The sequence below is a fragment of the Symphodus melops genome, assembly GCF_947650265.1.
Source record: "Symphodus melops genome assembly, chromosome: 1".
NCBI classification, from domain to species: domain Eukaryota; kingdom Metazoa; phylum Chordata; class Actinopteri; order Labriformes; family Labridae; genus Symphodus; species Symphodus melops.
Window position 1 is genome coordinate 37,337,312 of NC_136691.1, and position 21,645 is coordinate 37,358,956.

Sequence of the window (21,645 nt, forward strand, 5' to 3'; positions counted from 1 at the left end):
TAAATGTATGAATCCAAGGAAATTGAAGAGTCAAACTGTGGGACTATGAAGTCGGGGTGTACTCACCCTTATGAGGACAAAGACGAGCACAGGGACAAAGTCATCAGCTCCTGGGACGGAGTTTTCATTGGCCAGACTGAGGAGGTTCATGATGGTGGAGCACATGCGCAGTATACACTGGACTTTGTCTCGCGGTGTCTTGTACGCGTTGATGGTCCTGATCTCGGACTGAGCGGAGGGCCAGGGAGCCTCCCTCAGGTAAACCTGCAAACACAAAAGTAGAATGACTCCAACGCTGACAAACGCTGTGCTGCCGATTGTCCCAACATGTCTGTTTCTTTTTGCAAGTGATGAGGAACTCTACAGTCATTCGGTAAATACCTCAGGGACTTGAAGGGCTTTATGGTTTGCCGTCACAACTTTTGAAAGCCGCTGGATATGTTCATAGAAAAGCCTGTGTGAGACAAAAACAAAATGCTCGATTCAACAGTGCAGTAGTTTCTTTGCATCAAGTGTCACAGAGTAGCTTCACATCATGTTCTCCACAAGTGAGATGACTTGAAATAACTTGAACACATAAAAACTAGAGGGGAAACTTTAATCAGCTGATTCAATCGATTTATGTATTTTAAAATCAATAATACAGACCTGAGACAACGGATAACATGGTGACTTTTACTACAGAGTGGAGGTTGAAGTTCTATCGTGGAATTTTATGCCATAAAAATGACTTTAATGAATGTGGGCTTTGTGTAAAAGTCCAGTTTAAATGATCCCTGTTCCTTTAAGGCTTCAACAAAGCAGTAGAGAGACTGCATGTGTGCGGCTCTGGAGTCCTTCCAGATACTCACTGGTCTCTGAGAATATCTCCATCCTGGTTGGGGTAGAAGGCCAGTTTGAAGATGCGATTCATAACGCTGCGTTCGATGGCCATCTGGGCGTCCTGCAGCTGGTCCTCGCTTGCATACTGCCAAATGGCATCACGGGCCATGGCACCGTACAAGTAGCGCAGAAAATCCTCCACTGATGCAGTCTTGTCATCTGATGCTGTGCACCCCTGGAACGCTGGAGGGAAGCAGACGAGTAACAGTCAGCACCAACACATCAGCAGGATGCACTGATGTTATATAACTTCCAGTCTTCTAAAGCTCGCTATCACACACACACGCACACACAAAAAAAACAAGTCAAAGGTTGATTACACTAAATGTGAAGATATACAGTAGAGATACCTTTAATGAAGTCAAGCATCTTTGACTCCATGTGCTCGAGGAGGAGACGAACACAGACAGTTGTGAAGTAGCGGTTAGCCACCTCCTTGTCTCTGAGCACCCTCTGGAGGAGCCTCTCCAGATGGGCCTGGGAGGTCTGAAGGCCCTGACGACACCTGGTTAGATAAGCGATGTATGGGGCCCGCTTTCTGAAAGGAACACATTCAACCACATATTTTATCATTGTTGCTTATGTCTCTCCGTAGTTGCCTGAAACGACACCCGAGCACTAAATGGAGACGGTAACAACAAATGTGGCCTAAATGAGCTCGCGTCGTCTCCACGGTTACCTGTAATCCTCTGCAATAGCAGCCAGAAGCTTCCTGCAGGTGCGTGCGTCGAAGCGGCTGACGCAGCGTGTGGTCTCCTGGATCTGAGCCATCTGGTTCTTATCCTGGAGGTTGATGGCTTCTGCTAGCTGGACCTTCAGGAAGCAGACGATCTCATTCTCTGAGAGAAAGAGACAGAGAACGATGAGGACGGCATTAGACATCTCTGCTAGCTGCTCTGATCAACCTGCTGCCTCCACATGACGATGGGTTTTTAATGTTGACCATTGATTCTGCCTGCAGAACTGTTTGAAGGAAAGCTACACCAGAACTCTTATGTCTTATTGATAACATGTTGGATCAGTATTAATCTGTGTTACATAATAAGTACTATTTGTACTATGGTTTAGTAATGTGACGTTTCCCAGCTACAAATGGGATTCTCTTCAAAATCCTTCTCTTTCAATCTTTCCTTAAACCTTGGAAAGATTAAACCTGCATCACCTTCACCTTGTAAAGGTGAAGGTGATGCAGATTCGTTGTCTTGCTTAAAAACACTTACAGCAGGGTTGGATTCTACGACATTCAGAGTTTGCACCCTTCTCCTGACACAGAGCGGAGAGTCAGATTACTTAGGTCGAAAAAAATTAAAAACTAAACAAATTGCTCGATTCAGTTCAAACTCAAGTTCCAGATCTCACATGAATGCTGCACTCGTATTGTACTTATTTGTCTCCCCTTAACTCTTTCCCCGCCAGAGAATTCTAGAATTGTTGCCAGCCAGCGCCAGCCTTTTTCACCCTTTTCACCAATCTTTCAAGACCCACAGAATATTTTCTTCTTTGAATATGTAAATAGTGAATACATCAAAAGAAAGATCAGAGCCTCTGCTTTCATATACAAAAAACAGTTTTATTCAAGCTTCATTCATTCTTTTTTTATCAGCACTTGAACATCGTCAATTTTCACAAAAAAACAACATTCCGGACAAAAAGCTGAGAAAACAGCACTTTTGTGAAACACACTTATTTTCAAGAAAAAAATGATTTTGAGTTTACATTTTGATTCTTCTTGCTTTCATTTCACAGTTATATTTTAAAATAAAGTTATATTATATAAAATAAGTTATATTTTAAAATAAATAAATAAAAAATGTTACATAAAATGACATTCTCTTTGAATAGTGTAGCATGACAACATTTACAATCGTGAGATAACTCACTAACTTTATACATTTTTCTTCTCATATACACTCAGAAACACTTTCTTTAAAGTCTTTTTTTTTTACAAACTTAAATATTGGTTATTTTAAATAAAACATTTGTTAAACAAAAACCTGAGAAAACTGCATCTTCAAAAGCAGAGCTAACTTCATATTTACATTTGTTTGCATTGCCAACAGCCATATGAAAACGAAAAATGAAGCAAAAAATAAAATTAGGCATTGTAATGTGCCTTTGAGTGGTACACTGTGTAACACTCCCCAAAATGTAAGGGGACACCACAACCTTTGCAGTAGTATGTCGTCTCTTTCCGCAACCCCTTACGTGAACAAACCCTGCACCTTCTAGTTGGGTGCTGCTTATTGGCTGTTGGCAGGATCGGAACAAGTGCATGAGTTGCAAAATTGTCCAGCATCCTTCTCCCTGGGTCACTGTTGTACGGTGCTCTGGGTGTTTTTTGAGGTGGAGAGTCAGCTCTTCCTTCCTCACTACTAGCATGTCTCAAAGGCTCTTGGTTCGTCCATGCTTTTACAACACTCTGGATAAACGAGAGCAGAGTGCTGAATTTGCCCTGTGGGTTTTTAGCTTTGTAAATGACAAAAGCATTGAAGATACTGATTTCGAGGAGATACGTTACAAATTTCTTCGTCCACTTGTGTGACTTCCTGACAAATGGGTAGTACACAATGTTTTGATCTAATTTGTCGACTCCATTCATTGAATTGTTGTACTCAACAATGCAGGCTGGCTTTTGCTTTTGAATTTTGTCTTTGTGACCTCTTTGCCAGACCTCTATGTTTTCCATGTTGTTGGGATGGAATGTAGACACCATTTTCACTATTTTTTTGTCCCGCCAAGCCAAAACCATTACATTGTCACTGTGACGCATGATTTTTTCCCCAATCCTAAGGTCAGCATTTCCAACATCTCGAATAACTGGTGGTTCGCCTCTGTTTTTCCTAAGTGTACCACAGACGTGGGTTTTCAGATCAAGTAGGCGCTCACACAAGTCTACAGAATTGTAAAAGTTATCCATAAACAATCTGTAGCCATGACCTGCTAAACCATCAAGAAGAGAGACAACTGTGTCTCCCAGGGATGCGCCTGCTCCGCAATAGGGTTTCATGTTGTAACAGTACCCTGTGTCAGAATCGCAAAGGATGTAGGATTTGATCCCATATTTGACTGGTTTTTGGGGATTGTACACCTTGAACGCTAGCCGTCCACGCCACAGAAGCATACCCTCATCAATGCAAATGTTGGTGTTAGGTTGATACATTTCACTGAATTTAGATACGAGGTAATCTAAGACAGGGCGGACTTTGTACAACCTGTCAGTGCTATTTGCTGGCCTTGAGTCATTATCATTGAAGTGCAGAAACCTCCATATGATTTCAAACCGGTTGCGGGACATGACCTTGTTGAAGTAGGGGGTGGCCAAAATGTCATCTGTAGACCAGTACATTTCAAGGTCAGGCTTACGAATGATACCCGTTAAAAAAAACAGCCCCAAGAAGGTTTTCATTTCTGAAACTGTGACCGGTTTCCATGCATGAATTCTAGCATGTGCAGAAGCACCATTCTCAGCTTGAATACACTGATCTGCATACAAGTTGGTCTGATCAACAATGTTCTGTATCAGTTCATCAGACAAGAACAACTCAATAAAGTCAACCGGTTGTTCTGAATCAAGAGCAGCAGCATCATTTAGAGGTCCAGGATTCTCAGTGAAAGGAAAGTCTTTTGGTTGCCAGTTCATTTCTTTCCACATCAGATTACCTGGACCAGGACCTGCACCTGGCTGGTTTACAGACCCTCTTGCTTGGTCACCAGGTACTTGACCACCACGGCCATAAGATCCACAGGTCCGACCTCTGCCTCTTTGCTGTGTTCGACCTGTAAATAATTAGAATGACAATTTTTTTTTATTCAACAGTGTGATGTGCACAAGAGAGGAACGTTATTTTTCGGCCTCTTCATATCATATCTTACCTCTTTCACCTTGAGTAGTTCTGTATAAAGGAGACCTGGGCCTTGAATCCCTGGACTCTGCATCTGGAAAATGACAGTAAAATGTCATACAAATATTCATTTGATAAATAGTTTGTGTAAAAAATGAAAGATAAATTATTTCTTCTTCATCTCCTCTAACAAATTAGCAGATGCTCTCATATAGTATCTTATAATCATACAATCCAAGTAACATACTATCAAACTAAAAAAAACATGTCATCAAATCTCACCTCTTGCACCTCGGGAATGTCTGGACCTCGGAGACCTGGATCTTGGGAACCTGGACTCTGTGTCTAGAAAATGACAGTAAAATGTCACAAACATTCATTTGGTAAATAGTGTACAAAATGAAAGATTCATTTGTTTTTCATCTCCTCTCACAAAATAGCAGACACTCTTGTCTTGTATCGTGTCATAATCGTCTTAGTAACTTACTATCAAACTAAATAAAACACCATGTTATTATAACTCACCTCTTCCACTTCCGGTGGGTCTGTAAGAAGGAGACCTGGACCTCGGAGACCTGGATCTTGGGAACCTGGACTCTGTGTCTAGAAAATGACAGTAAAACGTCATATAAACATTCATTTGGTAAATAGTTTGTGTACAAATTGAGATGCAAATTATTTCTTCTTCATCTCCTCTCACAAATTAGCAGATGCTCTTGTCGTGTAGTGTCTAATAATCATACAATCTAAATAACATACTGTCAAACTAAATAAAACACCATGTTATTATAACTCACCTCTTGCACCTCCGGTGGGTCTGTAAGAAGGAGACCTGGACCTCGTAGACCTGGACCTCGTAGACCTGGATCTTGGAAACCTGGACTCTGTGTCTCAACAGTAAAATGTCATATAATCAGTCATTTGGCAAACGGTTTGTGTACAAATAGAGATAAATTATTTCTTCTTCATCTCCTCTCACAAATTAGCAGATGCTCTTGTCGTGTAGTGTCTAATAATCATACAATCTAAATAACATACCATCAAACTAAATAAAACACCATGTTATTATAACTCACCTCTTGCACCTCGGGAATGTCTGGACCTTGGAGACCTGGGCCTTGAATCCCTGGACTCTGTGTCTGGAAAATGACAGTAAAATGTCATATAAACATTCATTTGGTAAATAGTGTACAAAATGAAAGATTCATTTGTTTTTCATCTCCTCTCACAAAATAGCAGACACTCTTGTCTTGTATCGTGTAATAATCGTCTTAGTAACTTACTATCAAACTAAATAAAATACCATGTTATCATAACTCACCTCTTCCACTTCCGGTGGGTCTGTAAGAAGGAGACCTGGACCTCGGAGACCTGGATCTTGGGAACCTGGACTCTGTGTCTCAACAGTAAAATGTCATATAGTCAGTCATTTGACAAACGGTTTGTGTACAAATTGAGATAAAGTATTTCTTCTTCATCTCCTCTCACAAATTAGCAGATGCTCTTGTCGTGTAGTGTCTAATAATTACACAATCTAAATAACATACCATCAAACTAAATAAAACACCATGTTATTATAACTCACCTCTTCCACTTCCGGTGGGTCTGTAAGAAGGAGACCTGGACCTCGGAGACCTGGATCTTGGGAACCTGGACTCTGTGTTTAGAAAATGACAGTAAAATGTCATATAAACATTCATTTGGTAAATAGTTTGTACAGAATGAAAGATAAATTATTTATTTTTCATCTCCTCTCACAAATTAGCAGATGCTCTCGTCGTGTAGTGTCTAATAATCATGCAATCTAAATAACATACTGTCAAACTAAATAAAACACCCTTATCATAACTCACCTCTTGCACCTCGGGAATGTCTGGACCTTGGAGACCTGGGCCTTGAATCCCTGGACTCTGTGTTTAGAAAATGACAGTAAAATGTCATATAAACATTCATTTGATAAACTTTGTACAGAATGAAAGATAAATGATTTTTTTTTCATCTCCTCTCCCAAGTTAGCAGATGCTCTCGTCGTGTAGTGTCTAATAATCATGCAATCTAAGTAACATACTGTCAAACTAAATAAAACACCCTTATCATAACTCACCTCTTGCACCTCGGGTATGTCGGTGTAAAGGAGACCTGGACCTTGGAGACCTGGACTCTGTGTCTGGACAATAACAATAAAATGTCCTTCAAAAATTCGTTTGGTACATAGTTTATGTACAGAAATGAGAGACATGTTATTTCGACGTCACGTTATCTCATGAATTATCAGATGCGTATGCTATCACGGTGAATCAAAAAAAATAATGTGATCATATCTTACCTCTTACACGTCCTGAAGGTCTGAATGTAGGTCCTGAATCCCTCCACTCGATGTCGCCACTGCTGTCTTCATCCAAATCAGTTTCACGAACGTCAAAAAATGAATTATCAGAGTCTGAATCGATAACTAACTCTAAAGCTTGGGCAGCCGAATATCTCCTCGCTGGCGCCGGCATGTTTGTACTATTCAAGAGCTTATCTTTTAGACGCGCGTCAAACTCATAGACTGATAGAACGCCACTGGCGCGAAAATAAGAACAAAGGAGATGGATTTTTTTTTTTTTTACTTTCCCGCGGGTGGTCTTGTTTGTTTGTTTTTGACCCCACAGTCCTGTAACTTTTTCACAATGTCCGCCAGAGCGCCCCCTATCGTATTACACTGAAAACACCAATTGACGGAATATTCCGTCAATGGCGGGGAACGGTTGGGTTCCAATTGACGGAATATTCCGTCAATGGCGGAGAATGAGTTAACACAAAAAGGTAGGACATAAAAAGCAGGAGAAATACTCCTTCACTTCCTGTGTATAGATACTAAACACGCATGTTACAATAAACATGCACACATATCAATTTTAGGAGTGTTTACCCTCAGGATCCATGTGATCAGGCAGCCCATTGCGAGTGGTGGCAGGAGCCATGATTGGCAGAGCCACTGAGTCTGCAGAGCACAATGCCAACCTCAACTTCTTCTTTGCATCACTAAGGGACAAAAACAAATAGAAACATAAAGAAAGAGCAAAGGTCACAATTACTTGTAAAAGGAGCGAGAATTCTTTCTTGTTTTTTTGCTGATCTCTAGGGATTGGTTCCTTTCTAACCTGAACGAGAACTTGGAGCCGTGCTGCTGAGCGGTCTGACTGGCTGAGTCCGGGAGGTCGTCTGTGGAAATGTTCTGCAGGGTGTCCTCTCTGGGAGAGTCATGCACGCTTTCTTCTACACAAAGATCTGACAACACACACAACAATATTCAAACTGCTCATTGTATCTACAGTGTGCAATAGCCAGAGGTGCCACATGTGTCTCTTATTCCTGACCTCCTGTACCATCGTAGGAGGCTCCACCTGTTGCTCCATCACTCGGGCTGGTCCTCTTAATGTTCCTGTATTTGTCCAGGATGTCTTCGGCGGCCTGTGCTTGAAAGTTCTGTCTTGGCAATGGGTCATCTAATAAAACAACCAGTAGCAAAAAAAAAAAAGAATGAGACTGAAACCCAACATGACAGACATCCACATGTTGATTCAGGTGGGTTTGGAAACATGAGAAATGTAATGGAACCAAACACAGACCTTGTGGGACACGTTCATGGGGGATGTCATCTTTCTCCGGCTTTTCCCTTTTTCTAAATGCTGCTATTGGAGCTGTAAAAGAAGGAGACACATTATCGACTGAATTGACTCAATATCACTGGCGTGGCGGCTGATCGTGATCCACTTGTCAACTTTTTTTTTTTTTATGGTTGCACTAAATTTCAGGTTTTGTGGTGCCAAAAATAAATAATTTTGAAGAGCAAAAGAAGACTGAAATGGTTGAATGGATGGACCCATTGGTTCATACCAGAATATCACAAGCTCACGGTATCTTATTTTGAAATTCAAACAGATTTAAATAACCATACGGATGATTATCCTATAAATAAAGCTGCAAACAGGACAAGCAAGACAGACACTAAATCTAGAACTGGATAAACAGAAAACGCTGGGTAGTTTATCTACATTGATATTCTGTATTGCCTTTACTGTAAGATGGGGGACGTACAAAAGGAAAAGGGTGGTAAAACAGGTGCATGGATGAGGAGTGTGGGTGTAGGGGACCATAGTCACATCACAGCCCTACAGCTCTAAGAAAGCAGCACGGGTACGCAGCCGCTGGTTCCAGCAGAAAAGCTAGCGCAAAGACAACAGCGCAGAAGCGTTACCTGGGACATCACTCTCAGCCGTCCAATAAAGCACTGTGAGGGACACAACAGACAGGGTTGGCCTTTCACACACACAGGCTGCAGCTCTGGCCCGCGTGACTGTGCGTCACCGTGCAGAGCAACACACACACACACACACACACACACACACACACACACACACACACACACACACACACACACACACACACACACACACACACACACACACACACACACACACACACACACACACACACACACACACACACACACACACACACACACACACACACACACACACACACACACACACACACACACACACACACACACACACACACACACACACACACACACACAGAGGACTCTACAGAGATTTGATGGGAGATTGGTGGTTTCGGCTTCAGTGCTCTTTTTCTTCTCCATGTGCAGACTGTCGTCCACTTTATGAATATCAATGTATTGTTTACTTAAGAAACATCATTATCTCAAAGAGTAATAAGCAGTCGTTGTGTGTGGGCACAGCTCATTATTTCCCAGACAGATGTGTGAGAGATGGTTGTAGAGTAGAACTGCAACAAGAGATGTGTCATCTATCAGTGCGGATGACAGAAAGGTCTATCTAATGACCATTAGCCGCTGGTTGACAGCACTGCTGGGAGGGCTACAGCCATACAATCTACACAGCTAAAGCTCCTCTGATGACTGATTAGCTTTGAAAAGTCTATATAAATCTGCAGCCAGCGAGACGTGAGGGAAAAAGGGCCGGACACGTCTCTGGTGGAACTTCAAACAACAAGAAACATCATTTTACAACTCGAGCGTCAGCAATGGAGTGGACAACATGGATCATCACTCTCTTTCTCACAATATGAAGAGGTTTTTTTTGCTCGGTTCTTTAAAGTGTGATATTTCCTGTCAGTTGTGATTAAGAGAACTTTTTTTCTGCAACAAGAAAAAAAAAAGGAGTGCTGTGGGCAAACAGATTTCTTTTTAATGAATTAAAGGTATGTTTTTATCGAAGGAAAGAGGGCACGCTTTAACACTTTGTTTCCTTACCTTTAGGTATGGCTGACACAAATCGTTTCTTCCACCATGGTCTGTTGCGATCAGACTTCTCATCATCGCTGTCTTTCCTGTCCTCAACCTGTAGATGGAATGATACAGGCAGATTATTACACATAATATCGAGAGCTTTCAACTAATCTACAAGTCTTTACGCTTGTTCTCAGCATTCATTGCAATAACACAAGTGTGCCTGTCTACCTCTCCTTTCAGGGAGTCCTTGCTAGGCGACGAGGACGGCCCTAAGGCAAAGGATCCAGCAGGGTCCCGCTCTTCTACAGCTACCCGCCGGTTTAGGCCGGGGTCACTTGTGGGCCGACGGCCGGGGCACACGATGTCAGAGCTGCGGCTACGGACCAGCCTGTCAGGGAAGGAGTGGCGCTGCTTGGTGTGCTCCAGCTCAGCCTGGGCCAGGCAGTGAGGCATGAAGAGAGAGTGGCGAGTCTCCTGGCCCAGGGCACTCGCTTCAGGGATGGGAGGATCGGGGGGAGGGTGAGCAGGCCTGGCGTAGTGTACTTTAGGCCTCACTATTGTTCCAGTGGAGGAGCCTGAGGTAATAAAGAAACATATAAATGATCGTGGAGTTGATGTTTCTTTTTTTTTTTTTTTTCAAATGAAAATAATGAACATTTATTCATCCCTGTACACTATGCATACCGTATAATCAGTTTTTATTATATTCTCTATGATCTCCAGGTTACCAGCTCAATGCAAAGGCTTCGTAAACACTGTTTAAATATCAATGTTGAACTGCACTTCACACCTTAAATATATTTATGAGATTCTACAAAAAGTAGGTAGCGTTGTCCTGTTCCACAGAGTTTTAGTCTTTCCTAAAGAATAACTTGCTTAACTTCATATAACAAGGAAAGTAAAAACACCTAAAATTAGGCGAGAGCACTAAAGAGGAATGTTTGTGGGACATGAGCCCTAGGTATAGGTGGGCCACCTGTTCCAAGGGTACACGCTCTCTCCTGAAAAGCTTCCATTGGCAGCATCGTGCCATGAGCACAGTGGGACGAGGGGACAGTGCCAAAGAGCCTGGGGTGAGGTCTCTCAACCTGTCATCCCTTCACCTTGCCACAGACACACAGCCACGACCATTCCTCTCTCACACTTTATACACCTGCTCTATAAACAACATTCAACACAACAAAGACTGTACAAATTAATCTCAGACACTTAATCAGCCAATTTAAAAAGACATTTCATTTTGCTAATATGTCCGGTAATTGGGGCCCAGTCACTCTTTCAATTTATTTCACAGAGTTCAAGCTGTTATGTGAGCCCAACACATTAAGGTAGGGATTAAATGATGATTATTTCTAACCCTGATTGGCTGTAGTGCATTCTGGGAGTGCAAATTACCTTCACCCGAGGAGAGGGGATCGAACATGGCGAGTAAGGATTCAGCTTGGGAAGGGGGAGATGTCAGGCTGTGTCCTGTTAAAACACAAGAGCATACAAGTGGATTTACTTCACTGATGAAGTGCTGTTGTTTAAAAACATCTCCGCTGACATTTGTGATCAAACAACTATTGGCTAACAACATTTCTTTTTGATTGTACCCTCTTTATTAAATAGCTACGAGTGCTGTAATGCAAACTTTTGGCAGCTGTGGAAGTGATGGGAATTGATAGCTCTAGCTGTTGATGTGTAGGACGGATAGACACTGGACTGATGGCTTAGCTAGCCTAGCAGGGATGTGACAGTCTCCTACCGTGGCCTGACTCCTCCCCATCTGGACTGGTCACAGAGTCCTTCCCTCCGAAGTCTGAGCTGCACTCTGACCGCAGGTCCTCGATCTTGTTGGGGATGTCTTCTGAGGTTGCACTGATCCCTGCAGCGAGGAGGACCAAAAACAACAAAACAGTTGTGTTGACATTCAGGACAAAAGCAAGGCAGTAGAGTAAACTTTGGCTTGGCAGCGGCCAGAAGAAAAAAAAAAAAAAAAAAAAGTTGAACGTCTCTCACAAACCAAAAAGAGGACATTTTTCTCTTTAGACTAATACTGCATGGTCTCTCTCAGGTGGGAACCCACTGGGAACTCCAAATTGGTAGCGTAAGCTCCCATGGGTTAGAGGAGAGACACAGAAAAGAGTGATCATCAGATGCAGACTATCCATCGACTGGATCCCGTGGGACGTTTTCCTGTGAGCTGAGCCAGGAACATCACCGCTGGCTTCTTAATCTGGGATACTACCTCACGCCTGTCAACAAAGTGTGTCAAAAAAAAACATGCCCACCTGAGCCCATGGAAAAGACACCCAACAATAGCCTGTACCATGCAGAAAAGTTCTCACTGACCCTGCTATATTGGCTGACTAACCAACCAGAAAAATGACCGCTCTAAAAAAAAAAAAAAAAAAAAAAATCAAAGAGGGTGAAAAAAGGAGTTTATAAAAATTCATTACTGTTTTACTTATAGAGGACAAAAGAAATGGCAGAATAATCTAAAAACGAGAGAGTAAAGTTCTGGGAGGATTCATACCTGAGACAACACTGAGTCCGGGTGTGCTGGGCCTCGAGCTGACCTCTCTGACCTCTGTGTCGTCTGAGGTGCTGCCGACCCCGGAGCAGCTCTCCAGCTCCTGCAGACGCTCCTCCTGTTTCAGGTCTTGGGCTTCTGCAAAAAGGGACAGATGTAAAAAATTCTCTCTACAGAAAAAAGGTGGTCGGCTTTTCTCAATCAAGTATGGATGAAGTGCTATTTGAAATAAACTCATAATTCATTGTACTTGTGTTTGTTTGCTTCAAATAATGCTTCCCCCCCCCCCTCCAAACTCCTGAAAGATTATTGGGCAACCAAGCGGGCACATATGCGAGAAATCAAACAAAGCATACATTATCATGTCTTATAACTGCCAAACCGCACAGTAAAGCTAGTGCGGCCAATTCTTTGGCTACCCAATGGAGCTGTTGGGTCAAACCCAGAGGCTCCATACTAACAGCAGTACTCATTTGCATGCTCGTTAGTAATAATGTGTTGCTGAAGTGCTCTTCAGAGTGTAGTTTTCTGCTGCCTAGCCATGAAACAAGCGCTGTACTCAAAGCGAGTCTCCTATCGTGCTATTACCGAGCAGAACAGGGGCAGCAAACGGAACAAAAAGCAATCAGGACACTCATGCATGTCATTTCTGCACCGCACATATTGAAGTGGTGTACTACTTCAATTAACATAAGGTTCAGGCTTTTCAAAGAAACACTTAACGCTGGTAATAAAAACACTCTGGTGATTTTCACAAAACACTGCTTTTCAGAAGGGGGAGTTAACTACATAATCTCTCATTAATAACGGTTGGGACTGTATGTTCATTATGTAAGTAAAGACAAAGAAAGTGTAACATTTTATTCATAAGATTGTATTCACATTATCGCTTAAAAAATAAAGTTCATCCTTCTGCATGTGCCAGCTCCCTTTCCTGTCCGTCAGTCCAACACAGTGACACTTCTGAGTGGTGTGCTGGGTTATTATTGTTATTATTGTTGCCATTATAAAAGATTTAATTTCTATAGAAATGCAGCTTTACATCTAGACGTGTAAAAAAAACTGACACTGTTTAAAGTGAGGACAGCTGCTGTCCTTGTGCTTCCCTCCTCAACACTCCACCACAGGTGCAAACACACCTGGTGGTCCCTCTGAGGAAACCCCGAGCTGCCTTTCACTGGCAGAAGCAGATCTGCGTTGAAAAGCAGGCAAATGTGCATGAGTGGGATGACAGATGCATGCACACGTTTAGTGGTATGGAATGCTGTGCAACCACACCTGGCGTTCCCACCCCCACTGTATGGAGGAAAACATCCATGTGCATGCAAACACACGCATGTAATGCTTTCATGAAGATGAAGTGCAAGAATCAAGACGACATCAGGAGTCAACAACAACAGGATGAGCCTGGTTACCCACCTGAGTCACTGGGCAGGACCTCCACGCTCCAGGCCTCGCTCGTGGTCTCTGAGATGGTGGAGCCATAGGGGTCCAGCAGTACTGAACCCGAGCCAGGAAGACACAGCAGGCTGCCAAGCATGTTCTCGGCAGCTGCCCCTGAGAGCAGAGGAAGAGAGCAGAGGGACAAAGAGTTAACCTCCTTCCGCCCAAAAAAAAAAAAAAAAAAGTGTTGGAACAGCAAAATCTCCAGTTGTGTGAAAGTCATCTTGAAGGCACCTTATTGTTCCTTGGCAAACATCTGTATGTTGTTAAGGCTCTGGAGTTGATTCATATTCTGTAATTACTTCTTATAAATTATTCAGATTTTAAATATGAGCATCTTGAGAACTTTGGAGTGCCACTGCAGAAATGATGCCTTTCATAAAAAGCTTGAAAGATTATGAGATGCATGAATGTTCATAATTTGAGGGGTCTGTTTAAAAACACATCAAAGTTTGGTCTTATGGGTGAAACTAAATACATATTGAATTTTAAAGCAGGTTTTTTAGTTTCATTTTTTAATTGAAAAATTAATAATTTAGTCCTTTACATCATTTAAAAATGAGTGAAAAAGATGAGTAAAAAAAAAAAAAAAGACTGCTTATACAGTCCCTAATCTCCAATGATTATCTTTCTATTTACTTTGGACTGAATGTCTTTACTTACACCTGTTTCACCACAGTTACAGTTTTCCTTCAGAAAACGCTGTGTAAAGGCCTGAGATAAGCAAAAAATACTACAGTAGACAAACCCTCTGTGACTGCTGTGTGGTCGGGGGGCTTCAGAGACACTGAGCTTTGCATACAGAGAGAGTTGGAGGTCACATACATTTCATGCTGGGACCCACAGGCCTATATACCACAGCGCCAAAGGTCAGAGGTTAATGGTCATATTTCACCCTGCCCTGGCCTCCGGGGCCATGACTTTGTGCTCTTGATTAAGCCTGGCATTACTCACAACCAAATTAGTGCTTTACCCACACAACTCTCCCACAAAGTCCTCTTCACCGTCTCCCTCCATCTCCATTTGAGAAGCCGTGGCTTAACAAGGCGGAAGAATGTGGAGGAGGGGGAGAGGAGCGAGCAGGTGTGAGTGGGAGTCAGTGGCCAAGGCTCAGGACCAAGAAGTCGGCCTGTGGTAGCCTCACCCCCTGATATGTCATGATTCCACTTCATGGCACACACGCGCGCACCGTGAGTATGTGTATGCATGCCAGCAGCCAGGCAACAGTGTGCGCTGATGTTGGCGGGGGCAGGGCTCTCGGTGACAGTGGGAGAGCTCTATCCCGCTGTCCGTGTTTACAGTCTTCAAGGTAGGGCGCAGAGTACTTGTCTTTCAGGTGGATGATTAAATGAGTGGCACAACAAGAAGTGAAACAATTAGAATTTCTGCCTCATTATCATGGTAATCTTATCAGTGGGATAATGAGGTATTAATGGATATTTAATGTGCATCTCATAACCCAATCCCTTGGAGAAAACACATAAGGAAATCGCTGTAAATTCACTTAATGATGGAAAAGTCCCCCAACGCCATATTCCGAAGAATGAAAAATGGTGGATGCAAATGAGAAGGAACCAAGGTCAATAAGACTGCAGGGACTGAGTGAATGTCAGAGAGAGAAAGAGAGAGAGAGAGAGAGAGAGAGAGGATGGAGAGATGGGCACGGGAAGGCTCTGACGAAAAAGACTCAGGCAGAAGAGATGGAAAGTTCTTCTCAGATCTGGTTTCACATAAGATGAACTCGATATCTTTACAACCTTCGTCCTGCTGACAGATTCATGTCTCTGTTCTGAAAAGTAGATTGGGTATCAACGTATTGTTAATACGATTGCTTTTAATAGTCCTGGTCATTGTGATAATGCGAGCTAACTCAAGGGAATACTTCCAGAGTTATAAAACATATCCTTTCTTATTTTATTCTGTTTCCACCTGAATATTTGATTTGATCAAACAAAACTATTAGAATTGTATTTCCTGTATATCCTTTAAAGATCTTTTAGTATTTATTTATTATAGAAAGGTAGGACAAGAATGTTATTATGGTAAGTGGTTTGTGTTTAAGTGGTGAAAAAGGTTGATGTCTTTAAAAGGACTTGCGGTTACTTCAAGACCCACCTTTTGATGCTATTTCCCCCTCACACCACAAGGTGATGACATTTCCCTTAAACGACTTCTTCAGCAGTCACAGAGGGTCCCTGCGTGGAGCTAATTCATACCATAAACTTTGCAATGATCACTCAGTCTGTGAACATCAATCAACGTGCTCCGTGATGACGGCGGCGAATGAACACAGCCCGTGACCCACCAGCTATTTCCTGCAGCCGATCTTCATCCATGTTGGGGTCAAAGTCACTGCCCAGCACGTCGGTGCTCCACGTCTCGCTGACCGTCTCAGAGATGTCCCGATCATCCGTCAGACCCATCATGTCTCTGATCTCAAACTTGCGCAGTTTGTCATCCAGGTTGTCCTGAGTGGTGGCTGCAGAAGACACACTCGTGAGTATCTGTCCTCTTTGAATTTTCGCTTCCAATCACCTGTTAATGGTGCTTCAAAACAAATATGTCTGAAGAAATGTAACACACACCTTGTTCATGCTCCAAAAGCTGTAGAGCCTCCACCCCATTACTTCCTGATGGTCCAGCTCCGAGCTCAGAGACAGACTCTCCCTCCAGGTCCAGAGACGACACGGAGTTAGAACGATTGGATGGACCTAAAAGAGAACATGCATGAGCTGAGAGCCTGAGTCATGAACCAGGCATTAAGTTTTGATCTTAAACAAAGAACATTGAAGTGTAGATGTGATTTGAATCCCAATCCTTTTTTTGTTTGCTTATGTTATTTGGCAGTGCGCTTCCCCCAAACAAACTTTTTTTTTTCGAGATGTCCAGATACCTCTCTGAAAACACATTAAAAAAAACTGCTCTATCTTTTCATTATATGCCACCAGGCTGATGACCTACCCTCTGAGATGCCTTCCAAGTTGTCACTGCAGAGGGAGAAGCGCAGGGTTTTGTCTGGTTTACCATGCAGCTTAGTATCATCAGCATGGCCGTCTCCCTGGGCCCCATCGGCCATTTGAAGGTTCAAAACCTAGAGACCCATAAAGACAAGAAACGCATACTGAATAAAACCATATCACTTGTTGCTGCAAAGAAAACAACAATGTATATTTAGTTACAAACTAGCTTTGCCAAGACTCATTTTCCCAGAGTAGGAAAAGGTCAATCTGAATCAGGGAGTGCGTCCTAAACAAAATCTATGTTTCTTATCAGTTCCAGAACATTACAAGAACACACAAAGCACTAAAACGCCTGACACAGACTCTTATGAAGCCTTACTCCCCCCCTCAGTAGCAGTAAAAAAAATATGACATTGAATTTATAACATCATCATTATCTCCTGCAAATGACTACATTAATTCAAGTCACATTACCTCATTCTCTGACATCATCCCAGGGACGGTCTGTGGACCAGTTCCTAGTGAAATCACCAGCACCTCCTCTGGCATCAGCTCCTGCAGGGACTCTTGTGAGCTGGCCTCTGCCTCCCCCTCCTGGGCAATGTTGGTACGGCTTCGGCTCCGAGCTGCTGCTTGTTGGCCAGTTGGAAGAAAATTGTGGGGAAAAAAATGTCATTTGATGATTGTTACATGTAGGAATTTAAAACCAAATAGCCAAAGTGAACATGAGCACCTCAAGCTAACAAGTTGAAAACTACAGAACCAGAAATCTCGTCTTGCATGTCACAACAAGGTGTTGCCTGCAACTCATTTCATTAGCAATGGGAATTATCATCATGAGTCACAGCATCTTCATGAGCTCCACTAAGAAGATACCTAAATTGACATTTGAAAGTGTTGAAGTGTTTTCCTTAGGTAGGTCATCACCTTTGTGACATTAAAGACGAGTTCTTCATTGGTTTCTAAATGTCAAACAGAAGTTAGTTAAAAAAAAAAAAAAAAAAAAAAAGGATTAGCTTTGATTCAGCATGAAAACCAATTCTCTGAAATAACAACAGTTGGCTGGTTAAGCTAGAAACAGAAACAGAAACACACACACGCGCACACACACACGCACACACACACACACACACACACACACACACACACACACACACACACACACACACACACACACACACACACACACACACACACACACACACACACACACACACACACACACACACACACACACACACACACACACACACACACACACACACACACACACACACACACACACACACACACACACACACCCAAAGCACATAGAAGGCTCAGTCCATGGTGTCTTAAGAAAAGAGATGAAGTGATATCTGCCTTTTTTTTTTTAAGGACGTGTCTACCAGGCTCACTGTGGAGCTTAAATACGTTTGGCATTTGCTCAAACATGGAACTCTGTGCATGTCAAAATACCTCCCAGGCCTTCAATAATAAAACACTTCAGCAGCTCATGACATTCCTGCTGACCTAAAGAGCCTGACATGCTCCGGCTCTATGCTTTTTGTGGCTGTAGAAGTTTTAGCGGCTTTCTCAAAAACATTGAGAGGAACTAAATAAAAGGAGCCTGGCCTGCAATTTCTGAATCACCTCAAGAGCTACACAAATACCAATCAAGAATAGATAACTCTAATCCAATGGGAGGTACTTTTTTTGTTGCTCAGTTCTTTTAACAACTCATTTATAAACGTGCCATCAAGTGTACATAAATGTCTGCACATTACATGCCCATGAACAACATATTATCCCAGGTTGAAAATGTGAATTCTGAAACCCTTCACGCCCTCCAATTTAATTCACAACAGCCAATGTGATCACTCTAATTGGATTAGCCTCTGCTCCCTCAGAGACCGGTTGACGCCTTGTGCGTTATCATTGACACCAGAATTGTGGGAAGTAATAAAACTGAATGAGTTACACTGATTTTTCACCACTACTTAAGCACAGACTAGAGGGAGGAAAGGTGAAAGATTGTTTCCCTTCTCTACCTGGCAATGAAAAGCCATAATCCGCTGGATGAGGAAGCAAAAAAAACAAAAAAAACAGGAGAAACTTGTGAACAAAATCAGTGCAGAAACAATTACAGCTCGAGCAATAAGTAACAGCAATGTGGAAGGCAAAGCAAGCATGGTGAGAGCAATATGAACGAATGCAGCGCTAGGCAACTCTGGCAAGGCAGGGAGGTTGCTGTGCAGCTGGGAGAATGAACTACATGGGTGTTATCTGACACGCAACTGAGCGAAACAACACGGGTTAAGTATTCTCCAGCTCTGCGGGCTACCCACCGAAAGGGGTTACTAATGGAATGTGAGCAGACAGAGAGGTGGTTGTGGGGTCCCAGGATGTTATAGCGGCTAAGTGTTGTCCTGGTCATTCAGTGGCAGCAAAAGAGGAAAGAAGAAGGACAAGGTAGGGAGTTGAAGAAAGAGCACATCTCGAAACTTTAAAGAACTTCAAGTATAAAAGAAAATCAAAAAATGGGTGAAGAAATGTCACATTTCAGAAAAGTACAAGTGGTTCATTTCTAATTAAGGGGGCGTTACTGCAGCATCATTTGTCTTGAGAATGCTAATGAAGGTAGTCCATGCATCTTTTCCATCCATTCCAATTAAAATGAGTTCATTTATATTTGGTAATTTAATTGGTTGTCATTTCTGTAATTGCGCCTCAATCCAGGCCATGCTAATTATCTTTTTAACAAGCAGAGAAGAAGCTCATTAGCTTCTTATAAAACACAGGCTTTTCACTAGCCATCACCGCTCGACTCTACTTGTTTATTTTGCTACTCATTAGAAAACATACATCAATTCTCTTTTCTGGGTCTTGTTTTTAAAATGAATGAGATATTCCCACAAAGCAAAAAGACTCCTCACATCAGAAGATCGTACGAGCGTTCTTCAAGGGAACGCATCAATACATCAATTCTCAAAAAAAATAAAATAAATAAATGTCAGAAATGCAGAGGCTGTGAAGACAGATACCTATTGGGAGCCTGTTCTTCTTGTTAGCAGGCGTGGTGGCTGGGGAGAGCTGAGGGGTGTTGGAGGGAGTAAGCTCCAGGCTGTTACTCTTCACAGTTCGAGACTGGGGCACGTTGGCAAGCAGAGTCTCTAGAGCCATGTGCTCCTCCTCCCGAAGGTGGTCTCCGGCCATCACGCTCCGAACAAAGTCCACCTGAGCAGAAAAAGACAGACTTTATCTGTAAGAACATGCGACATTGACAGTTATTCTGACGGACGGAGCGGGATGTCTACAGTGTAAACTGTTACTCAAAACATGGTCTCTTATGACCAGAGACTAAATATATTATGTAACGAATAAAAACAAATATCAATAGAGAAGATGCATACAGCTTTCAATTATTAATGAGCTGCCTTGGAGGTAACTTCAACCCAAAATAATTGGGTTGAATACTATGAGCAGAAACTTTGAAGTGTTCAATCGTTCGTCCCAAATCTTAAAAGGCTTTCACATTCTTCTTCTGTGTGTCAATTCTTACAAATAAAAGTCAGTCACTTGCACAGTTCCTCTTTTAAATTCTTTGCCTTTATGTAGTAAAGTTCTTCAAAATCAAATCACATGGTGTGTAGGAAGTAACTAAGATGTGGTCCTGCCAGTGTTAAAGCTCTCCTCGGAACACGCAAACTTATTTTTTTACTATAGATTGATACTAAAAACTAAAGAACATACCAACACGAGCAGCTGATTATGAGAAATATAAACCGCAGTCCTGCTGAGGCCTTCGAGCAGGTTCATCGAGGACATGGGCGGGGTTTCTACTGCTCTTCCTCCAATCACCACGTCCAAAAAGGCAGCAACACAACTCTAAAGACGGACATTAAAACAGCTCAGCAGGTTATGAGACAACATGTGCTGCAATGAAATACAGAAAACATCACAGTGGTTCACACACCTTATCAAATTTAGACAAACTGCTTTTCCGCCTCGGGTCTGCGTCGTCATCGGCCATGGCCAACTGCTGCAAAAGCTGCCCCACCTGCACAACAAGGAAATGTAAGCTGTGCCCAAACGGGAGCGTGATTCCCAAAAGTGTTGTGCAAAGAAGAAAAGCTGCTGTGCCACTGACCTGCATGAGATTAAAGCGGGCCACTTCATTGATGGGGGCATCTGAGATGATGCCATACTGCTCTGGGTTAACTATAGCTGGGCAGATGAAGCAGGTGAGCAGCAGGTCTGTGCACATGGTGCGCACCTCGCCCACCTCCAGACGCTCCACACACGACAGAGTCTTATACATCTGTGACACGATCCAGCGCAGGCTGTGAGGGAAGCAGTAGGTGTTCTGCTTCAGGTAGCCGATAAACTTGTTGACCAGAGCTACCAGCTTGGCTTCGTTGGCCTCCACAGCTGCCTGCACCCTCTGTCTGTAGCTATCTGAGCCCTTCTCTCCGAAGCGTTCCTGCTGGGCTGGAGTGAGGCGCTCTGTTACCTTAGCTGGGTCAGTCTCGAGGTGGTCTTCGTCTTCCACCAGCAGCTGCATAATGGGTTCGTGGAGGGTGGCAGTGAGGAAGAGCTTGGCCGAGTACAAGCCCTCGGAGAAGAGCTTAAAGAGGATGCTGAAGGCACAGGTTCCTCGCCGCAGTAGACGCCGAGGGTTGTCGCTCTCCTTCAGCTCAAACTCAACCAGGTATCGCAACACCTGGCAAATAAGAAGGTTGATGAAAACATCTTACCAAA

General features: G+C 42.9%; 2 protein-coding genes across 5 annotated transcripts in view; both read right to left on the minus strand.

The window, feature by feature from the left end:
• The window catches only part of gapvd1 (GTPase activating protein and VPS9 domains 1), a 31,979-nt gene that overhangs the window by 3,070 nt on the left and 7,264 nt on the right, over nt 1-21,645 (minus strand). The window contains exons 4-27 of one of the 4 annotated variants that reach the window (XM_079370888.1): nt 21,035-21,607; nt 20,861-20,944; nt 20,638-20,772; nt 19,929-20,121; nt 19,233-19,313; nt 17,380-17,534; nt 16,907-17,036; nt 16,531-16,656; nt 16,251-16,424; nt 13,922-14,059; nt 12,506-12,640; nt 11,735-11,854; nt 11,383-11,457; nt 10,216-10,562; nt 10,009-10,096; nt 8,339-8,410; nt 8,087-8,215; nt 7,871-7,997; nt 7,639-7,751; nt 1,562-1,721; nt 1,233-1,420; nt 852-1,065; nt 382-454; nt 67-264 (exon numbers count right to left, since the gene is read on the minus strand). In XM_079370888.1, the coding sequence (XP_079227014.1) occupies nt 67-264; nt 382-454; nt 852-1,065; nt 1,233-1,420; nt 1,562-1,721; nt 7,639-7,751; nt 7,871-7,997; nt 8,087-8,215; nt 8,339-8,410; nt 10,009-10,096; nt 10,216-10,562; nt 11,383-11,457; nt 11,735-11,854; nt 12,506-12,640; nt 13,922-14,059; nt 16,251-16,424; nt 16,531-16,656; nt 16,907-17,036; nt 17,380-17,534; nt 19,233-19,313; nt 19,929-20,121; nt 20,638-20,772; nt 20,861-20,944; nt 21,035-21,607 (3,828 nt within the window). Of the gene's footprint in view, nt 1-66; nt 265-381; nt 455-851; nt 1,066-1,232; nt 1,421-1,561; nt 1,722-7,638; nt 7,752-7,870; nt 7,998-8,086; nt 8,216-8,338; nt 8,411-10,008; nt 10,097-10,215; nt 10,563-11,382; nt 11,458-11,734; nt 11,855-12,505; nt 12,641-13,921; nt 14,060-16,250; nt 16,425-16,530; nt 16,657-16,906; nt 17,037-17,379; nt 17,538-19,232; nt 19,314-19,928; nt 20,122-20,637; nt 20,773-20,860; nt 20,945-21,034; nt 21,608-21,645 lie in introns of all 4 variants that reach the window. The other 3 variants (XM_079370887.1, XM_079370890.1, XM_079370889.1) reach the window with 3 other exon arrangements.
• LOC306833949 (uncharacterized protein) lies at nt 4,452-7,225 on the minus strand (the record flags this gene model as incomplete). The annotated part of the gene is made up of 11 exons (XM_079359597.1): nt 4,452-4,659; nt 4,756-4,818; nt 5,007-5,069; nt 5,250-5,327; nt 5,522-5,608; nt 5,801-5,863; nt 6,046-6,123; nt 6,310-6,381; nt 6,578-6,634; nt 6,829-6,891; nt 7,142-7,225. The coding sequence occupies 11 exons, from the start codon at nt 7,223-7,225 to the stop codon at nt 4,570-4,572; spliced, it is 798 nt and encodes a 265-aa protein (XP_079215723.1). The 3' UTR covers nt 4,452-4,569.